The sequence below is a fragment of the Lithobates pipiens genome, unplaced genomic scaffold, assembly GCF_037356315.1.
Source record: "Lithobates pipiens isolate NorthernLeopardFrog02 unplaced genomic scaffold, aLitPip1_a1.2 Scaffold_18, whole genome shotgun sequence".
In the NCBI taxonomy this organism is placed as follows: Eukaryota; Metazoa; Chordata; class Amphibia; order Anura; family Ranidae; genus Lithobates; species Lithobates pipiens.
Genome location: NW_027507758.1, coordinates 201540277 through 201557764, shown reverse-complemented (window position 1 = coordinate 201557764; position 17488 = coordinate 201540277). Strand labels below are relative to the sequence as shown.

The 17488-nt window shown below is 43.0% G+C and overlaps 1 protein-coding gene across 11 annotated transcripts in view; it reads right to left on the bottom strand.

Moving 5' to 3' along the window:
- TBCE (tubulin folding cofactor E) overlaps nt 1-17488 on the bottom strand; it is a 969060-nt gene that overhangs the window by 184498 nt on the left and 767074 nt on the right. For 10 of the 11 annotated variants that reach the window (XM_077486518.1, XM_077486519.1, XM_077486516.1 and 7 more), the window contains one exon: nt 6571-6639. The exons of the other annotated variant lie outside the window; for it this stretch is intronic. In XM_077486518.1, the coding sequence (XP_077342644.1) occupies nt 6571-6639 (69 nt within the window). The remainder of the gene's footprint in view (nt 1-6570; nt 6640-17488) is intronic. 11 annotated transcript variants of the gene reach the window in all.

Genomic DNA, 17488 nt, shown 5'->3' with positions numbered 1-17488 from the left:
ATGAATTCACAGGGCTAGAGCAACTTTGCAAAGCAGACCGAATTAAAGGTACAATATCAAGGATATATGAACTGTTGATATTGGCCAACCAGAAGGAGATACCTATATATATATATAAAAAAAAATGGGAGCAGGAATTAGGGTCACAAAAAGGTCAAGAGACGATAAATAAAATACTGAAAATGACACATAGTTCGGCAATAGACAATAGGACAGCCGAGATGAATTATAAACTCATCTCGCGGTGGTATAACACTCCAGATAAAATGGTTAAATACCAACAAGGAACAACGGCTGAGTGTTGGCGAGGGTGTAAAGTTACAGGAACAATGACACACCTATGGTGGGAGTGTGCAAAAATTAAGATATATTGGGATGAGATCCTTCAAAGGATAAAGGAAATAACTCAAACAACTATAAAACCGGACCCCTGGATAGTGCTTTTTCACGGGACCGAGGGGGGAATTAAACAATACCAAGATACAATCATTCCACATCTTTTAAACGCCGCAAAAAAATTGATTCCCAGGAAGTGGCAGGAGGTTGAATGTCCAACGATATGGGAATGGGTAGACGCGGTAGAGGGAATCATTAATCGTGAAAGTCTATGTATGAATGATGAAGATGAAAGAGTAGCATTTGAAAAAAATGGAAAGGATGGAAAGAGTTTAAACGAAATTGGAGCTATGCAGCACAGCTGAGACCTAAAAGATAGGTAATAGAGGAAGATACTTAGAAGAGGAACACTACTGACATGGCGGGGTTGGGGGGGGGGGGGAGTAGGGTAGAGGGTAAATAAATCATACGAGGATGGGCGATGAAATAAGTATTACTTTTTATAGTGAAGAATTAAAGTTATTTCCGAAATCTACTTATATTCTAAAAAAAAAAAAAAAGTGGAAGTAAATAAACAGTAGCTACAATGATGTGAAAATAAATACGAGACAGCGATGAACGTAAAGTTGATTCTAGTCTCCTTGATGATTCGCTGATGTGGCTATAAAAAAAATAAAAAAATAAAAAGAGAGGGGTTCTATACCATCTGGTAAGGAGTTTATAAGCATTTTCTTGTGCGTAAACATTCAGGGACCCTTTGTGTACGATTGTGTATATTGTTTCCCAATCTCTATGTGTGAAGTTAATAGATAGCTCATTGGACCATTTCATTGAGGTCCAATCGTTCCATTGCATTTGAGATGGGAACAGTAACGCATAGGTAAAAGAAATTAAGTGTTTATGTGGTTCAGACTTTTGGCACATATCTTCAAATGGGGTGAGAGCCCTGGACCATTCTATGTTTGGAGATCGCGAGTCAAGGAAATTTTGGATTAGAAGATAAGTCTTGCGTGTAATTGTGTTTGGTCTAAGGAGGTTCGATAGTTTGTTGTAGGAAAGTAGATTGTCGTCTTTAAAGAAATGAAGGGCCGGACCTGTTTGTAAGGCCACTGAATCTTCAGTAAGGGTGCCTGCATTCCCGGAGCAAATGCAGGGTTAAGTATGATAGGTGTCATTGGACCTGGGATGGATGAGATATATTTTTTTCAGGCCTTTCGAAATGTAAAAAAAGTAGAATGGATCAAGGGGTGTGTTTTGTGTACTTTTGGAGTGTGATTGTATGGTATCCAAGGTGATTGTGCAATTGGAATTTTAGATAAGGAATTTTCCAATTGGACCCAATCTTTGGTGGAGGCATGTAGATTCCAATCTACGATTCTTGTTAAATGGGCCGCTTGATGATTTTTTTCCACATCTGGGAGACCAAGTCCTCCACTGAGCTTGGGAAAAGTGAGTTTGAGGTAGTTCAATCTGGGACGTATGGAACCCCAAATGAAATTGGTGCATATTCTTCGATACGTTGAGAAAAACGTGGATGGAAGCTTGATAGGGATCTTTTGAAAAAGGTAAAGAACCCTTGGTAAGATGTTCATCTTGAGTATGGCCGTTCTCCCGAACCCAGAGAAAATACCAGCAGACCATTTTTTAAGGTCATTGGTAATATTACGCAGAAAAGGTTGGTAGTTTGTGTCATAAAGGTCTGTTAGAGAGGACGGTAATTGGATTCCTAAATATGAGATGGTGTGAGCGTTCCATTTGAAAGGGAAATTGTTCTGGCACTGTGAGTATTGTTCAGGGGATAAAGTGATATTTAGTGCCTGGGATTTTGTAAGATTAATTTTGAGATGGGATAATTGGTTAAAGTGGTTAAGTTTTGTCAAGAGATTCGGTAGTGTTGTCAGTGGCTCTGTGAGGAACATGAGTACATCATCTGCGAAAGCAGCTAGTTTATAGGTACGAGAATGTATATCGATGCCTTTGATATCTGGATTGCTCTGATGCATCGAAGGAGCGGTTCCAAGGTGAGTACAAAAATAAGCGGGGACAGGGGGCAACCCTGTCGTGTGCCATTGGAAATGGGAAAGGTGTTCGATAGGTGGCCATTGATGCGAATTCTCGCAGTGGGACTGGAGTATAGCATAAGAATATAATTAAGCATACGATCTGGGATGCCAATGGTTTTCAAGGATTCCGACATATAATCCCAGGCCACTCTATCGAACGCCTTTTCCGCGTCCAATGACAAAAAGAATCCTTTTTGTTTAGATTTGGTGAGCCAGTTGTGGATGTTAATGGCTTTAAGGGTATTATGAGAATCGGTATTCTTTGTCACTTTAACAGTTATTGCTTCCATGTTTCAATTCCCACAGGTACAAGTGAGGCCTTGAACAAAAAGGAACAGATCTAGCAGACCAGTTAATAATACACCACACTTAAAGCGTATTTCCACTTTTGCAGTCAAATTGGGACAACGCCTACTTTATATTTGTTACATGTTCTCATTCACCTGAAAAGGTAAAAGATGCTGCTTACATTATACATGTTCTTTTCTGAAAACTACAAAAATAAAGTACAGTAAAACCTTGGATTGTGAGCATAATTAATTCCAGAAATATGCTTGTAATCCCAAACACTTGCATATCAAAGCGAATTCCCCATAACAAATAATGGAAACTCAGATGATTCGTTCCACAACCATTTTATTCATAAGTCGTTTAGTTTATAGTCCATATAAAAAGATTATAGCAATGTGATAGGTTTAAAAATTAAATGTCCTACCACAAATGGCATCCTCCACGAGTATAAAAGAGAAGAGAGGCGCCTCTAATGCTGCGTACACACGATCGGACTATCCGGCAGACCAAAGCATCCGGAGGAGTCCAACGAGAAGAACCCCCAAGGCAGAAGAAGAGAAGACCACCGGAGCTGTCTAATAAATTATTTTAAAAGCTTGTGTTGTGTTTTTATTTACACTTTTTTTCACCAGGTGAATAGGTAGGGGTACATTGTACCCCATATTCCTTCACATAGGGTGGGGGGCCGGTTTTTGGTGGCCCCCTTATTAAAGGGGGCTCCCGAATTCCGATAAGCCCCCCGCCCGCAGACCCCGACAAACAATGGCCAGGGTTGTCAGGTAGAGGCCCTTGTCCTCATCCCCCTTTCCCCAAAGCACCCCCATGTTGAGGGCACGCAGCCTGGTATGGCTCAGGAGGGGGGGCGCTCATTAGTCCCCACCCCCTTTCCTGACCGGCTGGGCTACGTGCTTGGATAAAGGTCTGCTATGGACTTTGGGGGGACCCCCACGCCGTTTTTTCGGCGTAGGGCTTCCCCTTTAAATCCATACAAGGAGATGGGGCCAGCGAGGTGTCAATCTTGCCGATAGAGGTGGCAACATTGACCTCCTTCGCTAGTTCAGTCTACTTGGAGCCAAGTTCAAAATAAACAGACTTTTCTCCGTGTGTGGGCAAGTCCATTCATTTCAAAAGTCCAGCGGACTCCCGCCATAGTCCGGCAGATTGTCCACCGGAACTAGCCTGCCAGAAAAGTCTGGTCGTGTGTTGTGTGCAAGTCCGCTCGTTCGGAAAGTCCGATCGTGTGTATGAGGCATTAGTGTAGCAATATGGTTACATTTAATGAAGGTACAACATTTAGCAACTCACATGGTTGATGATTAAAAGAGGCACATCTAAGTAGGCAGGCATTTGAGGTAAAGCTGTCCACATAGACCATCCTACACACCACCGGCTTTCACCGCTGTCAGTCTGCAATTGTGACCAGGAAGACTACCCATGCAGAAGAGCGATCTGAAAGTGAGGCTTGAAGCGCTCATGGAGCGCAGTGTGGAAGGGATGATGTCGATGGTGGTGTGGATGATGGTCTAGGTGAACAGTTTTCCCCAGATGCCTGCATACTTAGATGTGCCTGTTATAATCATCAACCAAGTGAGTTGCTAAATGTTGTACATTCATTAAATGTAACCATATTGTCACATTTAGAGGCACCTCTGTTCTTTTTTATACTTAGTTGTGACATGACGCTACTTGTATATCAAGACATCACTTGTATAGTCAAAATGTATTTAAAAACTTTGCTTGTCTTGCAAACCAAGGTTTTACTGTACTTTCCCTGCTATTCAAAGGTGGGTGAGAAGTTACTGTTTACCTTTATTACCCCTGTATGAACTGTGTGGTGGCAGATCTCATTATCAGCTGTAAATTCAATTTTAAGTGTGTCAGTCCTAACGATGGGTTAAAAGAAATTTAGCTTCTGAATTATATGTTAATGAATGTCCCTCTTTGTTAGTGGGTAATGATTGAGTTTCCTCTCTTCAAATTGTTCTGAGTAGCTTGGAGTCTACTCAAAGCCTGCTCCAAACAAAAACCTATAAAAGGTCAGATTTTATTTTAGGTATGCTGTGTAAATGGACAGATAACAAACATGTTTTCTCAAATTTGACATCAAAAGTGGTAATCCAGTGAAAGTGAAACATGGACATGGTGGGGTTGATATACTATAAAATATCATCGCTTTTCACTTAAAAAAATGCAAGTAAATTTTGTAAAGTACATGAACACTTTAGTAAAAAAAAAACAAAAAAACCCAATGCCTTTTTTCCTAGAGAGGTGACCCGTATTTGGCCTCCAACACAGGAGATGGTCTATCAACAGGGGGTGTCGTTACAGCAGTAACTAGAACTGGTTTATGCATTGGACATTTATATTAATTAGTTGGTGATGATAGTGCACCTGCGCATTTATATGTAAGATACTTTCATAATAATAATATATATATCAACATATCAAGCTGTTGGATTATTGAAATCGATTTTTACTGACAAATTTATTTAGTTCATAAACACTTACATTATTGAAAATGGATGTCATCCTAAACTTGGTGTAACAAGCAGAATAAAAATGTATAAAAAAAAAGCAATGCTTGTCCAAAAATGTTGACGGGTATTTTCAAATAGTTTTTTTATTATTCCTACTGGAATCTGTACTCTAAATATCACTCAAATCATCCCCGCCGCTCTTCTCAAGACCTCTTACTCTCAAGCTTTCTCGTCTCCTCCTCCCATTCTCATCTCCAGGATTTCTCCAGAGCCTCTCCCATCCTCTGTAACTCACTACCTCCACTAGTCCGGCAATTCCCTACTCTCGCTACCTTCAGGCGATCCCTAAAAACTCATCTCTTCAGGGAAGCCTTCCATGTCTCCAACTAATCTCCTACCACTTCCATCAGCTCATACCCCAGTTACAACCTTTTGTACTACCTGCCCCACCCTATTAGATTGTAAACTCTTCTGAGCAGGGCCCTCTTAATCCTCTTGTATTTTATTGTATTGTAACTGTATTGTCTCCTTTTATATTGTAAAGCACTGTGTAAACTGTTGGCGCTATATAAATTCTGTATAATAATAATAATCCTATGCTAATACCCTGGCTGTTGATCCAAAGGCTTTAACACTTTATATTCACAGTAAGCTGATAAGTCTTTAACTTTCTTCTGATTTCAATACGAATGACTCAAATAACTAAAGCCATAGAAAGCCAAGTAATTTTAATTTGTAGAATGAGGTTAGCATTGTCAGTCTTCATATTTGTGCTAGTACAGATTTTCATTAAAGCTAAAATTTAGAATTTGTAATTTTAGCAAAATTTAGAATTCAACATTTTGTGATGAAAATTATGGTGAAAGAAATACAGTCTATAAACATTCAGGCAGTGAACCTATGTTTTACATACACCAAACCACCATTTAACATTCCTTTTTGATAAGTCATAATGTAGGATAAGGTCACTTAAAGTGGAGTGCCCCCTAAAAAAATAAAAAGTCAGCAGCTACAAATACTGCAGCTGCTGACTTTTTATAATCAGACACTTACCTGTCCTAGGGTCCAATGATGCAGGGGAACGAAGCCCCCCTCATTCCCCGCTCCGCAGGGCACCGTGATACGCTGCACAGTCACCTGGGACATGTGACAGGTCCCAGGTGACTGTGCGGTGTGAGGGGAAGTGATGGCACCAGCCCGGGCAAGGAAGAAGGCAGACTTCGAGGGACCCCCTAGCAACAGGTATTTAGAGGTGAGTAATTTTTTTTTTCCAATTATTTTATTTTTTATTTTTTTAAGAATTTTAAACATTTTTTTAATTTTTTGGTGGCAACACCACTTTAAGTTTTATTAACATATGAACAATAAATTGATATTATAGAACACAACTATGTTAAACTTACAAAGTAACTTATTTTTCAAGTTGACTGGCTGCAGTATTTTCATTTCCTCATCATCAGGAGCACCATATTCTGTACAAAAAAAATTTTAAGAAATAGTAAGGATACCATTAAATAATAATAAAAGTGTTTAGAAGTTTATGAAAAAATTAAAATAAACAAAGCATATCCTCATATAAAATGCACTTGCCTCAATCTATAGCACCTAGTGTGGACCCTGACTGCTCTTTCCTTCCTCTGCAATATGCATCTATCACTTCCAACAGTTATCCCTGACACCAGGCAATCAATGGTAATGCCACCAACACACAGTATCTAAATGATATCCTCAGATGTAAAGATTTCCCAATGAGGATGTAAAGAGGGGGGGTGTCCATTTCCTCTACTCAGATTACAGGCCTCAGATTACACTCAGCTATCTGCCCTGTATTGTGCAGTGTGTGACGTCAGATCACAGCCCCATGCAAACTGATCTGTTTATTTTGAAAGGCTCTGGAGAGAAGCAGATAACAGAGACAGGTGCAGAAACAGGTACAGCTTTTGTGTAAGGATTTGTTTTATCACTGTGTATCACCTGGGGATAGTCAATAGGCTTATGCATGGGTTTATTACCACTTTAACGTGCAACATAATTACTACATAACCCATTTAGTAAGTAAAGTGATTATCAATTATCTCTCAACTGGTAACTGTGTTCTGTTATGTACATTTCCCAGAATTATTATCCCCTAAACAGCATCTGGCTCACAAGTTTGCAGTGACTCGGAGATCTGTATGTATAGTCAAATTACATGCATTCCTACCTGTGTACTGCACTAGGAGTGTAAAGCCCCATACACACTATCAGTTTTTCTGCTGAATTTTTACTTCAGATTTACCAAAACCATATAATATGAGGTCAAACCTTAGGAGTTTCAATTTGTATGCAATCAGGCAGGCCCTTGCACTACATTGTTTTGGTAAACCTGAAGGAAACACTCAGCATAAAAACTGATAGTGTGTTTGGGGCTTAACAGTAAAGCCCTATTCACATCAATGCAACATGCTGTAGTGTGATTTTTGAAAAGGTGCAGGTACTTCTTTTTGTGCAGCATAGAAGGTTTTTGGCCCCATAGACTTTAAAGGGAGCCCGTGCCTGTATAAGCTTTTTTGGTGCATGTTTATTGGGGTTTGTGTTTTACAACCAATCTCACCCTCCTACAAAAAAACGCATTAAATCATGAAAGCACATCAAAAACCCACCACAAAAAAAGATAGCTTGAACCTAATCTAAGGCCTCATTGACACAGGATCCCTGCATTTGTTTTGTTTAAACACAGGAAAAAATAATCCATGAAGTATGGTTTTGTTTTGGGGTTATATGCAAAACGTGCATGCTTTTACATGCTCCATACAGGCTTTTCCCTCCAAAATTTCTTTGCCACTTACTGTAGATCCATTAAGTATATCTATTAATCCCCAGGACGTACAGATTTCCTTTTTTTAAAAAGCATAGCGTACCATAATATCTACAGAACAAAGGTAGGTAAGGATTTGTAACAAAGTTTCCTTGCAATGCATATACAGTTGTGCTCATAAGTTAAGTTACCTTGGCAGAATTTATGATCTCTTGCCCATTTTTTCAGACAATATGAAAGATAACACAAAAACTTTTCTTTGATTCATGGTTAGTGTTTGGTTAAAGCCATTTATTATCGATCAACTGTGTTTACTCTTTTTAACCTCCTCCCGCCCGCCCTATAGCCGAATGACGGCCTTAGAGCGGACGGGTTCCTTCGCCTGGCCGTCCCTGGACGGCCTGGTGTTTACTTCCGCAATGCGCGCCGCCGGGGGCGCGCATCGCAGAAGTATTGTATTCGCCGTGTCTCCCGGAGACAGGCAAATACAGATCGCCGTGAACGGCCAATCAAAGCGGCCGTTCACAGTGCGATCGCAGCTGCCAATGGGAGATGATCTCGTATGTAAACATATGAGATCATCTCCCATTGCCGTGTCTCTCCCTCCTCACACAGAGACAGCGTGTGAGGAGGGAGAGCGATCTGTGTGCCAGTGCCAGTGTCAGCCCCAGTGCCAGAGTCAGCCCCAGTGCCAGAGTCAGCCCCAGTGCCAGAGTCAGCCCCAATGCCAGAGTCAGCCCCAGTGCCAGCCCCAGTGCCATCTGTCAGCCCCAGTGCAAGTGCCATCTGTCAGCCCAGTGCCATCTGTCAGCCCAGTGCCATCTGCCAGTAGTGCCAGTGCCACCTGCCAGTGCCTGCCGTCAGCCCAGTGCCGTCAGCCCCAGTGCCGCCAGCGCCACCTGCCAGCGCCAGCGCCACCTGCCAGCGCCGCCCGTCAGCCCCAGTGCCGCCCGTCAGCCCCAGTGCTGTCCGTCAGCCCCAGTGCCGTCAGCCCCAGTGCCGCCAGTGCCATCAGCCCCAGTGCCACCTGCCAGCGCCAGTGCCATCCGTCAGCCCCAGTGCCATCAGCCCCAGTGCCGCCAGTGCCACCTGCCAGTGCCACCTGCCAGCGCCAGTGCCACCTGCCAGCGCCACCGCCATCCGTCAGCCCCAGTGCTGCTAGTGCCACCTGCCAGTGCCACCTGCCACCACCAGTGCCGCCAGTGCCACTTGCTAGTGCCACCTGCCAGCGCAAGTGCCACCTGCCAGCGCCAGTGCCATCCGTCAGCCCCAGTGCCGCCAGTGCCATGTGCCAGCGCCACCTGCCAGCGCCAGTGCCACCTGCCAGCGCCAGTGCCATCCGTCAGCCCCAGTGCAGTCAGCCCCAGTGCCGCCAGTGCCAGTGCCACCTGCCAGCGCCAGTGCCATCTGCCAGCCGCAGTGCCATCTGCCAGCCCCATTTGCCAGAGCAATTAGCCAGAGCAAATAGCCAGCACCATCTGCCAGTGCCAGCCCCATCTGCCAGCCCCTTCTGTCAGCCCCATTTGTCAGCCCCATCTGCCTCCAGTGCCATTTGCCTCCAGTGCCATCTGCCTCCAGTTCCATCTGTCAGTGCCACGTGTCGTCAGTGCCACGTGGGGTCACTTTGTGGGCATTTCCATTGTCCTGGTGCTCCAGGGCCTTCAAAACTAATAGGTGGTTGAGAAATAAGATGTGTAATTTATGCTCCTAGAACGCCTGATGGTGCTATTTCAATATTGGGCCTCTGTATGTGGTCAGGCTGTGTAAAAGTCTCACACATTTGGTATTGTTATACTCAGGAGGAGTAGTAGAACGTATTTTGGGGTGTCATTTTTGCTATGTACATGCTATGTGTTGGAAATATCTTATAAATGGACAACTTTGCGTAAAAAAAATGCGTTTTAATTTTTTTCCCACATTTTCCCAAAACTTCTGGAAAAAAAATGAACCATTCAAATGACTCAATATGCCTCATAGATATACGTTGGGGTGTTAGCTTTCCAAAATGGGGTCACTTTGTGGGCATTTCCATTGTTCTGGTGCTCCAGGGCCTTCAAAAATGTAATAGGTGGTTGAGAAATGAAATGTGTAATTTATGCTCCTAGAACGCCTGATGGTGCTATTTCAATATTGAGCCTCTGTATGTGGCCAGGCTGTGTAAAAGTCTCACACATATACTCGAGGGACGGAACCGTAGGGGAATGATATCAGATATCTACCGCATTCTTAACTCGCACCACTTTCCCGCAAAGGGCAAGCACAAGTATATGCTGAGATGGGAAAGAGAGCTGGGTGAGGAATTTCCCCTCGAAGCTTGGCAGGGGGTGTGGAGGCAGGCGGCCAAATCCTCCCTGTGTACCCTTTACAAGGAAAATTTTTATAAAATTCTCTACCACTGGTACCAGACCCCAGCCGTGCTCCACAAAATTTATCCCTCCGCCTCTGATCGATGCTGGCGCTGTCTACAGGACAGGGGTACCCTATTTCATATATATTGGACTTGCCCTTTGATAGCCCCGTTCTGGACATCAACCCAACAGCTCCTTGGCCGGGTATTTGAGGTGCCTATCCCGTTTGCGCCCAAGTTTTATCTCTTTGGCCTGTCCCAACCGCGGATGGCTAAGCCGTCCCGGCAGCTCCTGCGGCATATCCTGACTGCAGCCCGTTGTCTAATAGCCCTTAACTGGAAGAGTCGACTGGCCCCATCTATGGAGGCCCTCTACTCCAGGATTAAGGATGTGGAATTAATGGAGAAGATGACGGCCAGAGTGAGGGACAGGCTGGAGGAATTTGACCGAGTATGGGAGAGATGGCGGCTGCGGGAAGACTAGGGGCGAAATGGTTGAGGTATGACGACCTGGATTTCTGGCACTTTCTTCTCTTTCTTTTCTTTCCCCTTTCTCTGTTTTTCTTTCTCACCTCTCCTGTTTTTATAGCGGTTCTCATCTGCTATGCATTTTGTGTCTGGTATAGGCCACATGGCAGCACGTACGGGGTCGTGGGGGTTATGGGGTGGATGGCTGACTTTTGGTGTCTCCCGCCCCGTGACGCTCCATCGCCCGAACTACTGGATTCTATTGCACATGCCTGTGCTCTGTTGCTGCCTGTCACATATCTATATTTACTTTTGCATAGCCCTATATATGTTTGTCTTTTATTGCACTTCTGTTCTGTTTATATACCTCTGTTACCACTGATGGTGAATAAAACGTTATTTGGAAAAAAAAAGTCTCACACATTTGGTATCGTAATACTCAGAAGGAGTAGCAGAACGTATTTTGGGGTATCATTTGTGGTATACACATGCCATGTGAGAGAAATAACCTATTACATTGAAAATTTTGTGAGAAAAAAAAAAATCTTCATTTTGCAAAGAATTGTGGGAAAAAGATGACAACATCAAAAACCTCACCATGCATCTTAGTAAATACCTTGGAATGTCTACTTTCAAAAAAGGGGTCATTTGGGGGGTATTTGTACTTTCCTGACTTGTTCGGGTCACAAGAAATGAGATCGGCCACCAGTACATCAGATGTGATCAATTTTGTGCGATTCACACCACAGCTTGTAGACTCTCTAATTTTCACAAAGACCAAATAATATCCACTAAATTTGGGTTATTTTTACCAAAGATATGTAGCAGTATAAATTGTGGCCAAAATGTATGAAAAAAAAATTATAATTTGCAAAATTTTATCAACGAAACAAAGAAATATGCGTTCTTTTTTCAAAATTTTCGGTCTTTTTTCATTTATAGCGCAAAAAATAAAAACCCCAGAGGTGATCAAATACCACCAAAAGAAAGCTCTATTTGTGGGAAAAAAAGGACACAAAATTCATTTGGGTACAGTGTTGCATGACTGAGTAATTGTCATTCAAAGTGTGAGAGCACCAAAAGCTGAAAATTGGTCTGGTCAGGAAGGGTGTTTAAGTGCCCAGTAAGCAAGTGGTTAAATCATAATGGCAACAGAAACTACCCAAATTACCCTGATCAAAAGTTTACATACCCCAGTTATTAATACCGTGCATTTGACATCAATGACAGCTTGAAGTCTTTTGTGGTATTTGTGGATGAGGCTCTTTATATTCTCAGATGGTAAAGCTGCCCATTCCTCTTGGCGAAAAGCCTCCAGTTCCTGGAAATTCTTGGGCTGTCTTGCATGAACTGCACGTTTGAGATCTCCCCAGAGTGGCTCAATAATATTGAGGTCAGGAGACTGAGATGGCCACTCCAGAATCTTCACTTTATTCTGCTGTAGCCAATGACAGGTCAACTTAGCCTTGTGTTTTGGATTATTGTCATGTTGGAATGTCCAAGTACATCCCATGCGCAGCTTCCTGGCTGATGAATGCAAATGTTCCTCCAGTATTTTTTGATAACATACTGCATTCATCTTGCCATCAATTTTTACCAAATTTCCTGTGCCTTTTTAGCTCACACGTGCCAAAAAGTTCAGTGTTCCACCTACGTGTTTCACAGTAGGAATGCTGTACCTGTCATCATAGGCCTTGTTGACTCCTCTCTGTAGTGTTTATGGTTGTGGCCAAAAAGCTAAATTTTGGTTTTATCAGTCCAAATTACTTTGTTCCAGAAGGTTTGAGGCTTGTCTCTGTGCTGTTTGGCGTATACTTTGTGGCATTTGCATAGTAATGGCTTTCTTCTGGCGACTCGACCATGCAGCCCATCTTTCTTCAAGTGCCTCCTTCTTGTGCATCTTGAAACAGCCATACCAAGTTTTCAGAGTCCTGTATTTCACGTGAAGTTAGTTGTGGATTTTTCTTTGCACCCTGAACAATTTTCCTGGCAGTTATGACTGAAATTTAAATTGGTCTACCTGACCGTGGTTTGATTTCAACAGAACCCCTCATTTTCTACTTCTTGATTAGAGTTTGAACACTGCTGATTGGGACTATCAATTCCTTGGATATGTTTTTATATCACTTTCCTGTTTTATACAGTTCAACTACATTTTCCCGCAGATCCTTTGACAATTCTTTTGCTTTCCCCATGACTCAGAATCCAGAAATGTCAGTGCAGCACTGGATGAAAGATGCAAGGGTCTGTGAGGAGTCCAGAAACTCATTAGCCTTTTATATACACACACACACACACACACACACCAATTACAAGCAAACAGATCATAGGTGAGGATAGTTAGCTTTAATAGCTATTCAAACCCCTTTGTGTCAACATGTGTGCATGTTATCAGGCCAAAATCACCAGGGTATGTCAACTTTTGATCAGGGTCATTTGGGTGATTTCTGTTGCCATTATGATTTAAAAAGAGTAAACACAGTTGATTGATAATAAATGGCTTCAGCCAAACACTAACCATGAGTGAAAGAAAAGTTTTTGTGTTATCATTCATATTCTCCAAAAATGGCCAAGAAATCATAAATTCTGCCAGGGTATGTAAACTTATGGGAACAACTGTAGTTTACCGGGAAGATCCTGTGTTTTTTCTCCAAGCTAGAATTTAATTTTAAAAAGCAAAAATTCCTGAAAAAATATCAGACTGTTGACAATCACTGGGTTTTTCTGTGGCATTGTCAAATAAACAGTTGAAAATTATACTAAAGTCGATCAACCACTTCCAGCCCAAGCTAATTCTGACAATCCTCTACTACATGTAAAAATCATAATTTTTTTGCTAGCAAATTACTTAGAAACCTCAAACATTATTTACCATATTTATCGGCATATAACAGGCACATTCATTTTAAGAGGGAAGTTTCAGGAAAAAAACAAAAATTTTAAATAAGAAACTTTGAAGCAAAATAAGGGTCAGTGCCCACCTGCAGCCTCACCATTGCCATCAATGCAGCCTGATCAATGGCCATCTGCAGCCTCACAAGTTACATCAATGAAGCCTCATCAGTCCACATCAATGCAGCCTCAACATTGCCATCAATGCAGCAGCCTCGCCATTGCCCTCAATGCAGCAGCCTTGCCATTGCCATCAATGCAGCAGCCTCGCCATTGCCATCAATGCAGCAGCCTCACCATTGCCTTCAATGCAGCAGCCTCACTACTGCCTTCAATGCAGCAGCCCCACTATTGCCATCAGTGTAGCCTGATCGATGCCCATCTGCAGCCTAGTGGGGAGATGGAGAGGGGAGGGACGAGCACCGACAGATTACATACAGTGAAAATCTCCTATAATAGACAGAACATTGGTCCAATGGCCATGGGAGAGGGGACTTCCTATTACAGAGGCCGCCAAGTAAACAGGAGATTCTCACTGTATGTAATCTGCCCCCTCCCTGTCCCCTCCGAGGCAGCTAAAATTGAAGTATTGGCGTATAATACGCACACGCTATTTGCACCCGATTTTCATGGTGAAAAAGTGAGTGTTATATGCCAATAAATACAGTATTTTTTTTAAGCAGAAACTCTAGGGACTAAAATGGCAGTCGTTGCAATTTTTTATGTCAAACGAAATGTTTACAGTTTACAAGTTGAGTGTTACAGAGGTCTTGTGCTAGAATTATTGCGCTCACGCTAATGTTTGCGGTGATGTCTCATGTGTGTGGTTTGAATGCTGTTTACATACGTAGGCATTGTGTACATATGAGTTTACTTCTGCATTCAAGCGCACAGGGACCGGGGTAATTAAAAAAAAAAAATTATTGTTAATTTTAACAATTTCTCTTTAAAAAAAAATGTATGATCACTTTTATTATGTAAACATCCCTTAACTTCATAACGTCGATTCCAGCCTCCGAAGGTCATAGAGAAGGCCGGGGACCAGGGCGAGCTGGCACAAGCACAGAGGGGGACAACCCTTTTCACTGACTGTATAAACAATCAAGTGGCTCAACAGCTGCTATGATTATTTTTATATGAGAAGGAATCGCCAGCACTAAAAAACAATATCCAGCTGAAGGCATTATTCAGATTTACACAGATACAAAACAAGAGAGTGACAGGTCCACTAATAGAATCCCTAACATTTAGGTTGGTTAATTCAGATCTGGTACCACCCACCCTAGTCAGGTGTTGCTGCTGTAGCCAGGCAGACTAGACAGAAAAGAGGGGGTTAGGGGAAACCTCAGATGAGGGAACACCGGGAAAACCAGAGATAGTACTTACCGGTAACTCCTTTTCCAGTGGTCTTCCAGGACAGCCCTTGGGAGATGAAGTCCCTCCCGTCCTTCAGGTCCCTGGCCAGTCATTTACCAAGAACCAAAGGATGGAACTGTAAAAAACAACAACATAACCACAACAAGTAATGACGTTATTACATCAACATTATAAGAGAAAAAGGGTGGGATCATGCTGTCCTGGTAGACCACTGGAAAAGGAGTTACCGGTAAGTGCTAACTCCGGTTTTCCCCAGTTGTTTTCCAGGACAGCCCTTGAGAGGATCTCCAAGTACTCACCAGATTAGGGGGGGGGGGGACCACGGCTTGGAGGACTTTCCTCCCAAAAGCCTGATCCTGACTGGACATTAGGTCTTGTAAAGGTGGAGAAGCTTGACCATGTGGCTGCTTTACATATTTGCTCAGGGGTGGCACCAGCTCTTTCTGCCCAGGATGCTGTCAATGCCCTTGTGGAATGGGCTCTAACACCTCCAGGAGGATCTTTGTTCATTGCTCTATAACCCTCTGTTATAGCTAGCCTAATCCACCTATCTATGGTGGCCTTTGAAGCCTTCTGTCCGTTGAGCGGAAAAAAGAGCAAAAAGAGAATCTGAGATTCTGAATGGATTTGTTACCTTAAGATATTGAAAAATGCACCGCCTTACGTCTAATGAATGAAATCGTTCCTCTTTCTCATTTGATTCATTCTGGCAGAATGAAAGAAGGACAATATCCTGTGACCTATGGAAACTAGATCCCACCTTTGGTAAGAACCCAGGGTTTGTCTTTAGAATGACTCTGTCTTCTAAAATCTGTAGGAATAACTCTCTGATGAAAAAGGCTTGTATCTCGCTAACCCTACGGGCTAAAGTAATTGCCACAAGAAGTACTGCCTTGAATGTAATCAGTCTTAGAGAGGCCTCTGATATAGGTTCAAAAGGTGAACCTAAGAAAGCCTTCGGTACAACAGTTAGATCCCAAGATGGAGCTTTGTTGACTCTGACTAGTTTACGTCTATAGATCGCTTTACATAACCTAGGGATGAAAGGATCCTCCTGTAACCGTTTCTCTAGGTACACACTTAGGGCAGCTATCTGAACCTTAATAGTACTAGGAGTTAGTCCTTTGTCTATCCCCTCCTGTAGAAACTGAAGGATATTAGCTGTATCCATGTTTTTCTCCCCACAGCTATCCAGCCAGCTATTAAATTTTCTCCAGACTTTTCTATAAATAGCTCTGGTGGTTGGCTTCCTACTTTGTAGTAAGGTCTGAATTACACTGTCTGTCAGGCCCTTACTCCTCAAAATTTCTTCCTTAGTAACCACGCTGAGAGGTTCAGCATGGTTACTTGTGGATGAAAAAGAGGTCCCTGTGACAGGAGGTCCTGTCTGCAGGGAAGTCTCAGGGGAGGTTGGTCTGTCAACTGCAGCAACGTTGTAAACCATGGTCTTTTGGGCCAAAACGGTGCCACTAGAAATAAGCATGTTTCCCCCGCAAGAAATTTCGCTAGAACCCTTGAGATGAAGTGAAGTGGAGGAAACGCATAGTCCATGGAGTCTGAAAGGCATCTACTGCCAAGGGGAGATCCCCTGGGCATAGAGAGAAAAAAATCGTGAAATTGAGCATTCTCCCTGTTTGCAAAAATATCCACTACTGGCCTTCCCCAGTGAGCTGCTATGAGATTGAACCCCTCTGAATGTAGCAACCATTCTTGATGCCCACCGACATTAAACAAGGACTTCTGGTACCTCCCTGTTTATTATATAAGCTACAGCCATCATATTGTCTGAGCGGACTTGTAGATGGTGACCCTGTATTGTGGTCTGAAAAGCTAGTATAGCTCTGAGGATTTCTGTTAGCTCCTTCCAATTGGAGGAGAAATGTCTCTCTACTGGAGTCCACCTGCCCTGCGCCCATTTTGAGTTGAGATGGGCTCCCCAGCCCCAACTGCTCGCATCCGTGGTCAGTGTGGATGTGATAGGTAAGACCCAGAGAACCCCCTTGTTCAGGTTCTCTGCGTCCTTCCACCACCAGAGGGAGCGCTTTACTTTCTCGGGGGTCGAGAACTCTTCTTCCAGATCCCTGCCTTTTAAGTGTTCTAACAAGAATCTCTGAAGGTCCCTTTGATGAAACCTGGCCCATTGTACAGTCGGAATGGCTGCTGTCATGAGACCTAACACTGACATGACCTCTCTTACTGTACACCTGGGGCATGTTTGGAGAAAAGAGATTTTGTGTCACAGATTCAAAATCTTTTCTTCCGGTAGTACTATTGTCTTATCTCCAGACACAATCTTGTAACCTAGGTACAGGATCTCCTGTGTAGGGATAGTTTTGGATTTTTCCCGACTGACAATCCACCCTAGCTGACTAGGCTGAGCTGCGTTAGTTCCAAGTCCTGAGAGAGCTTGTTTTCCGAGTGAGCCGTTAGTAGCAAGTCA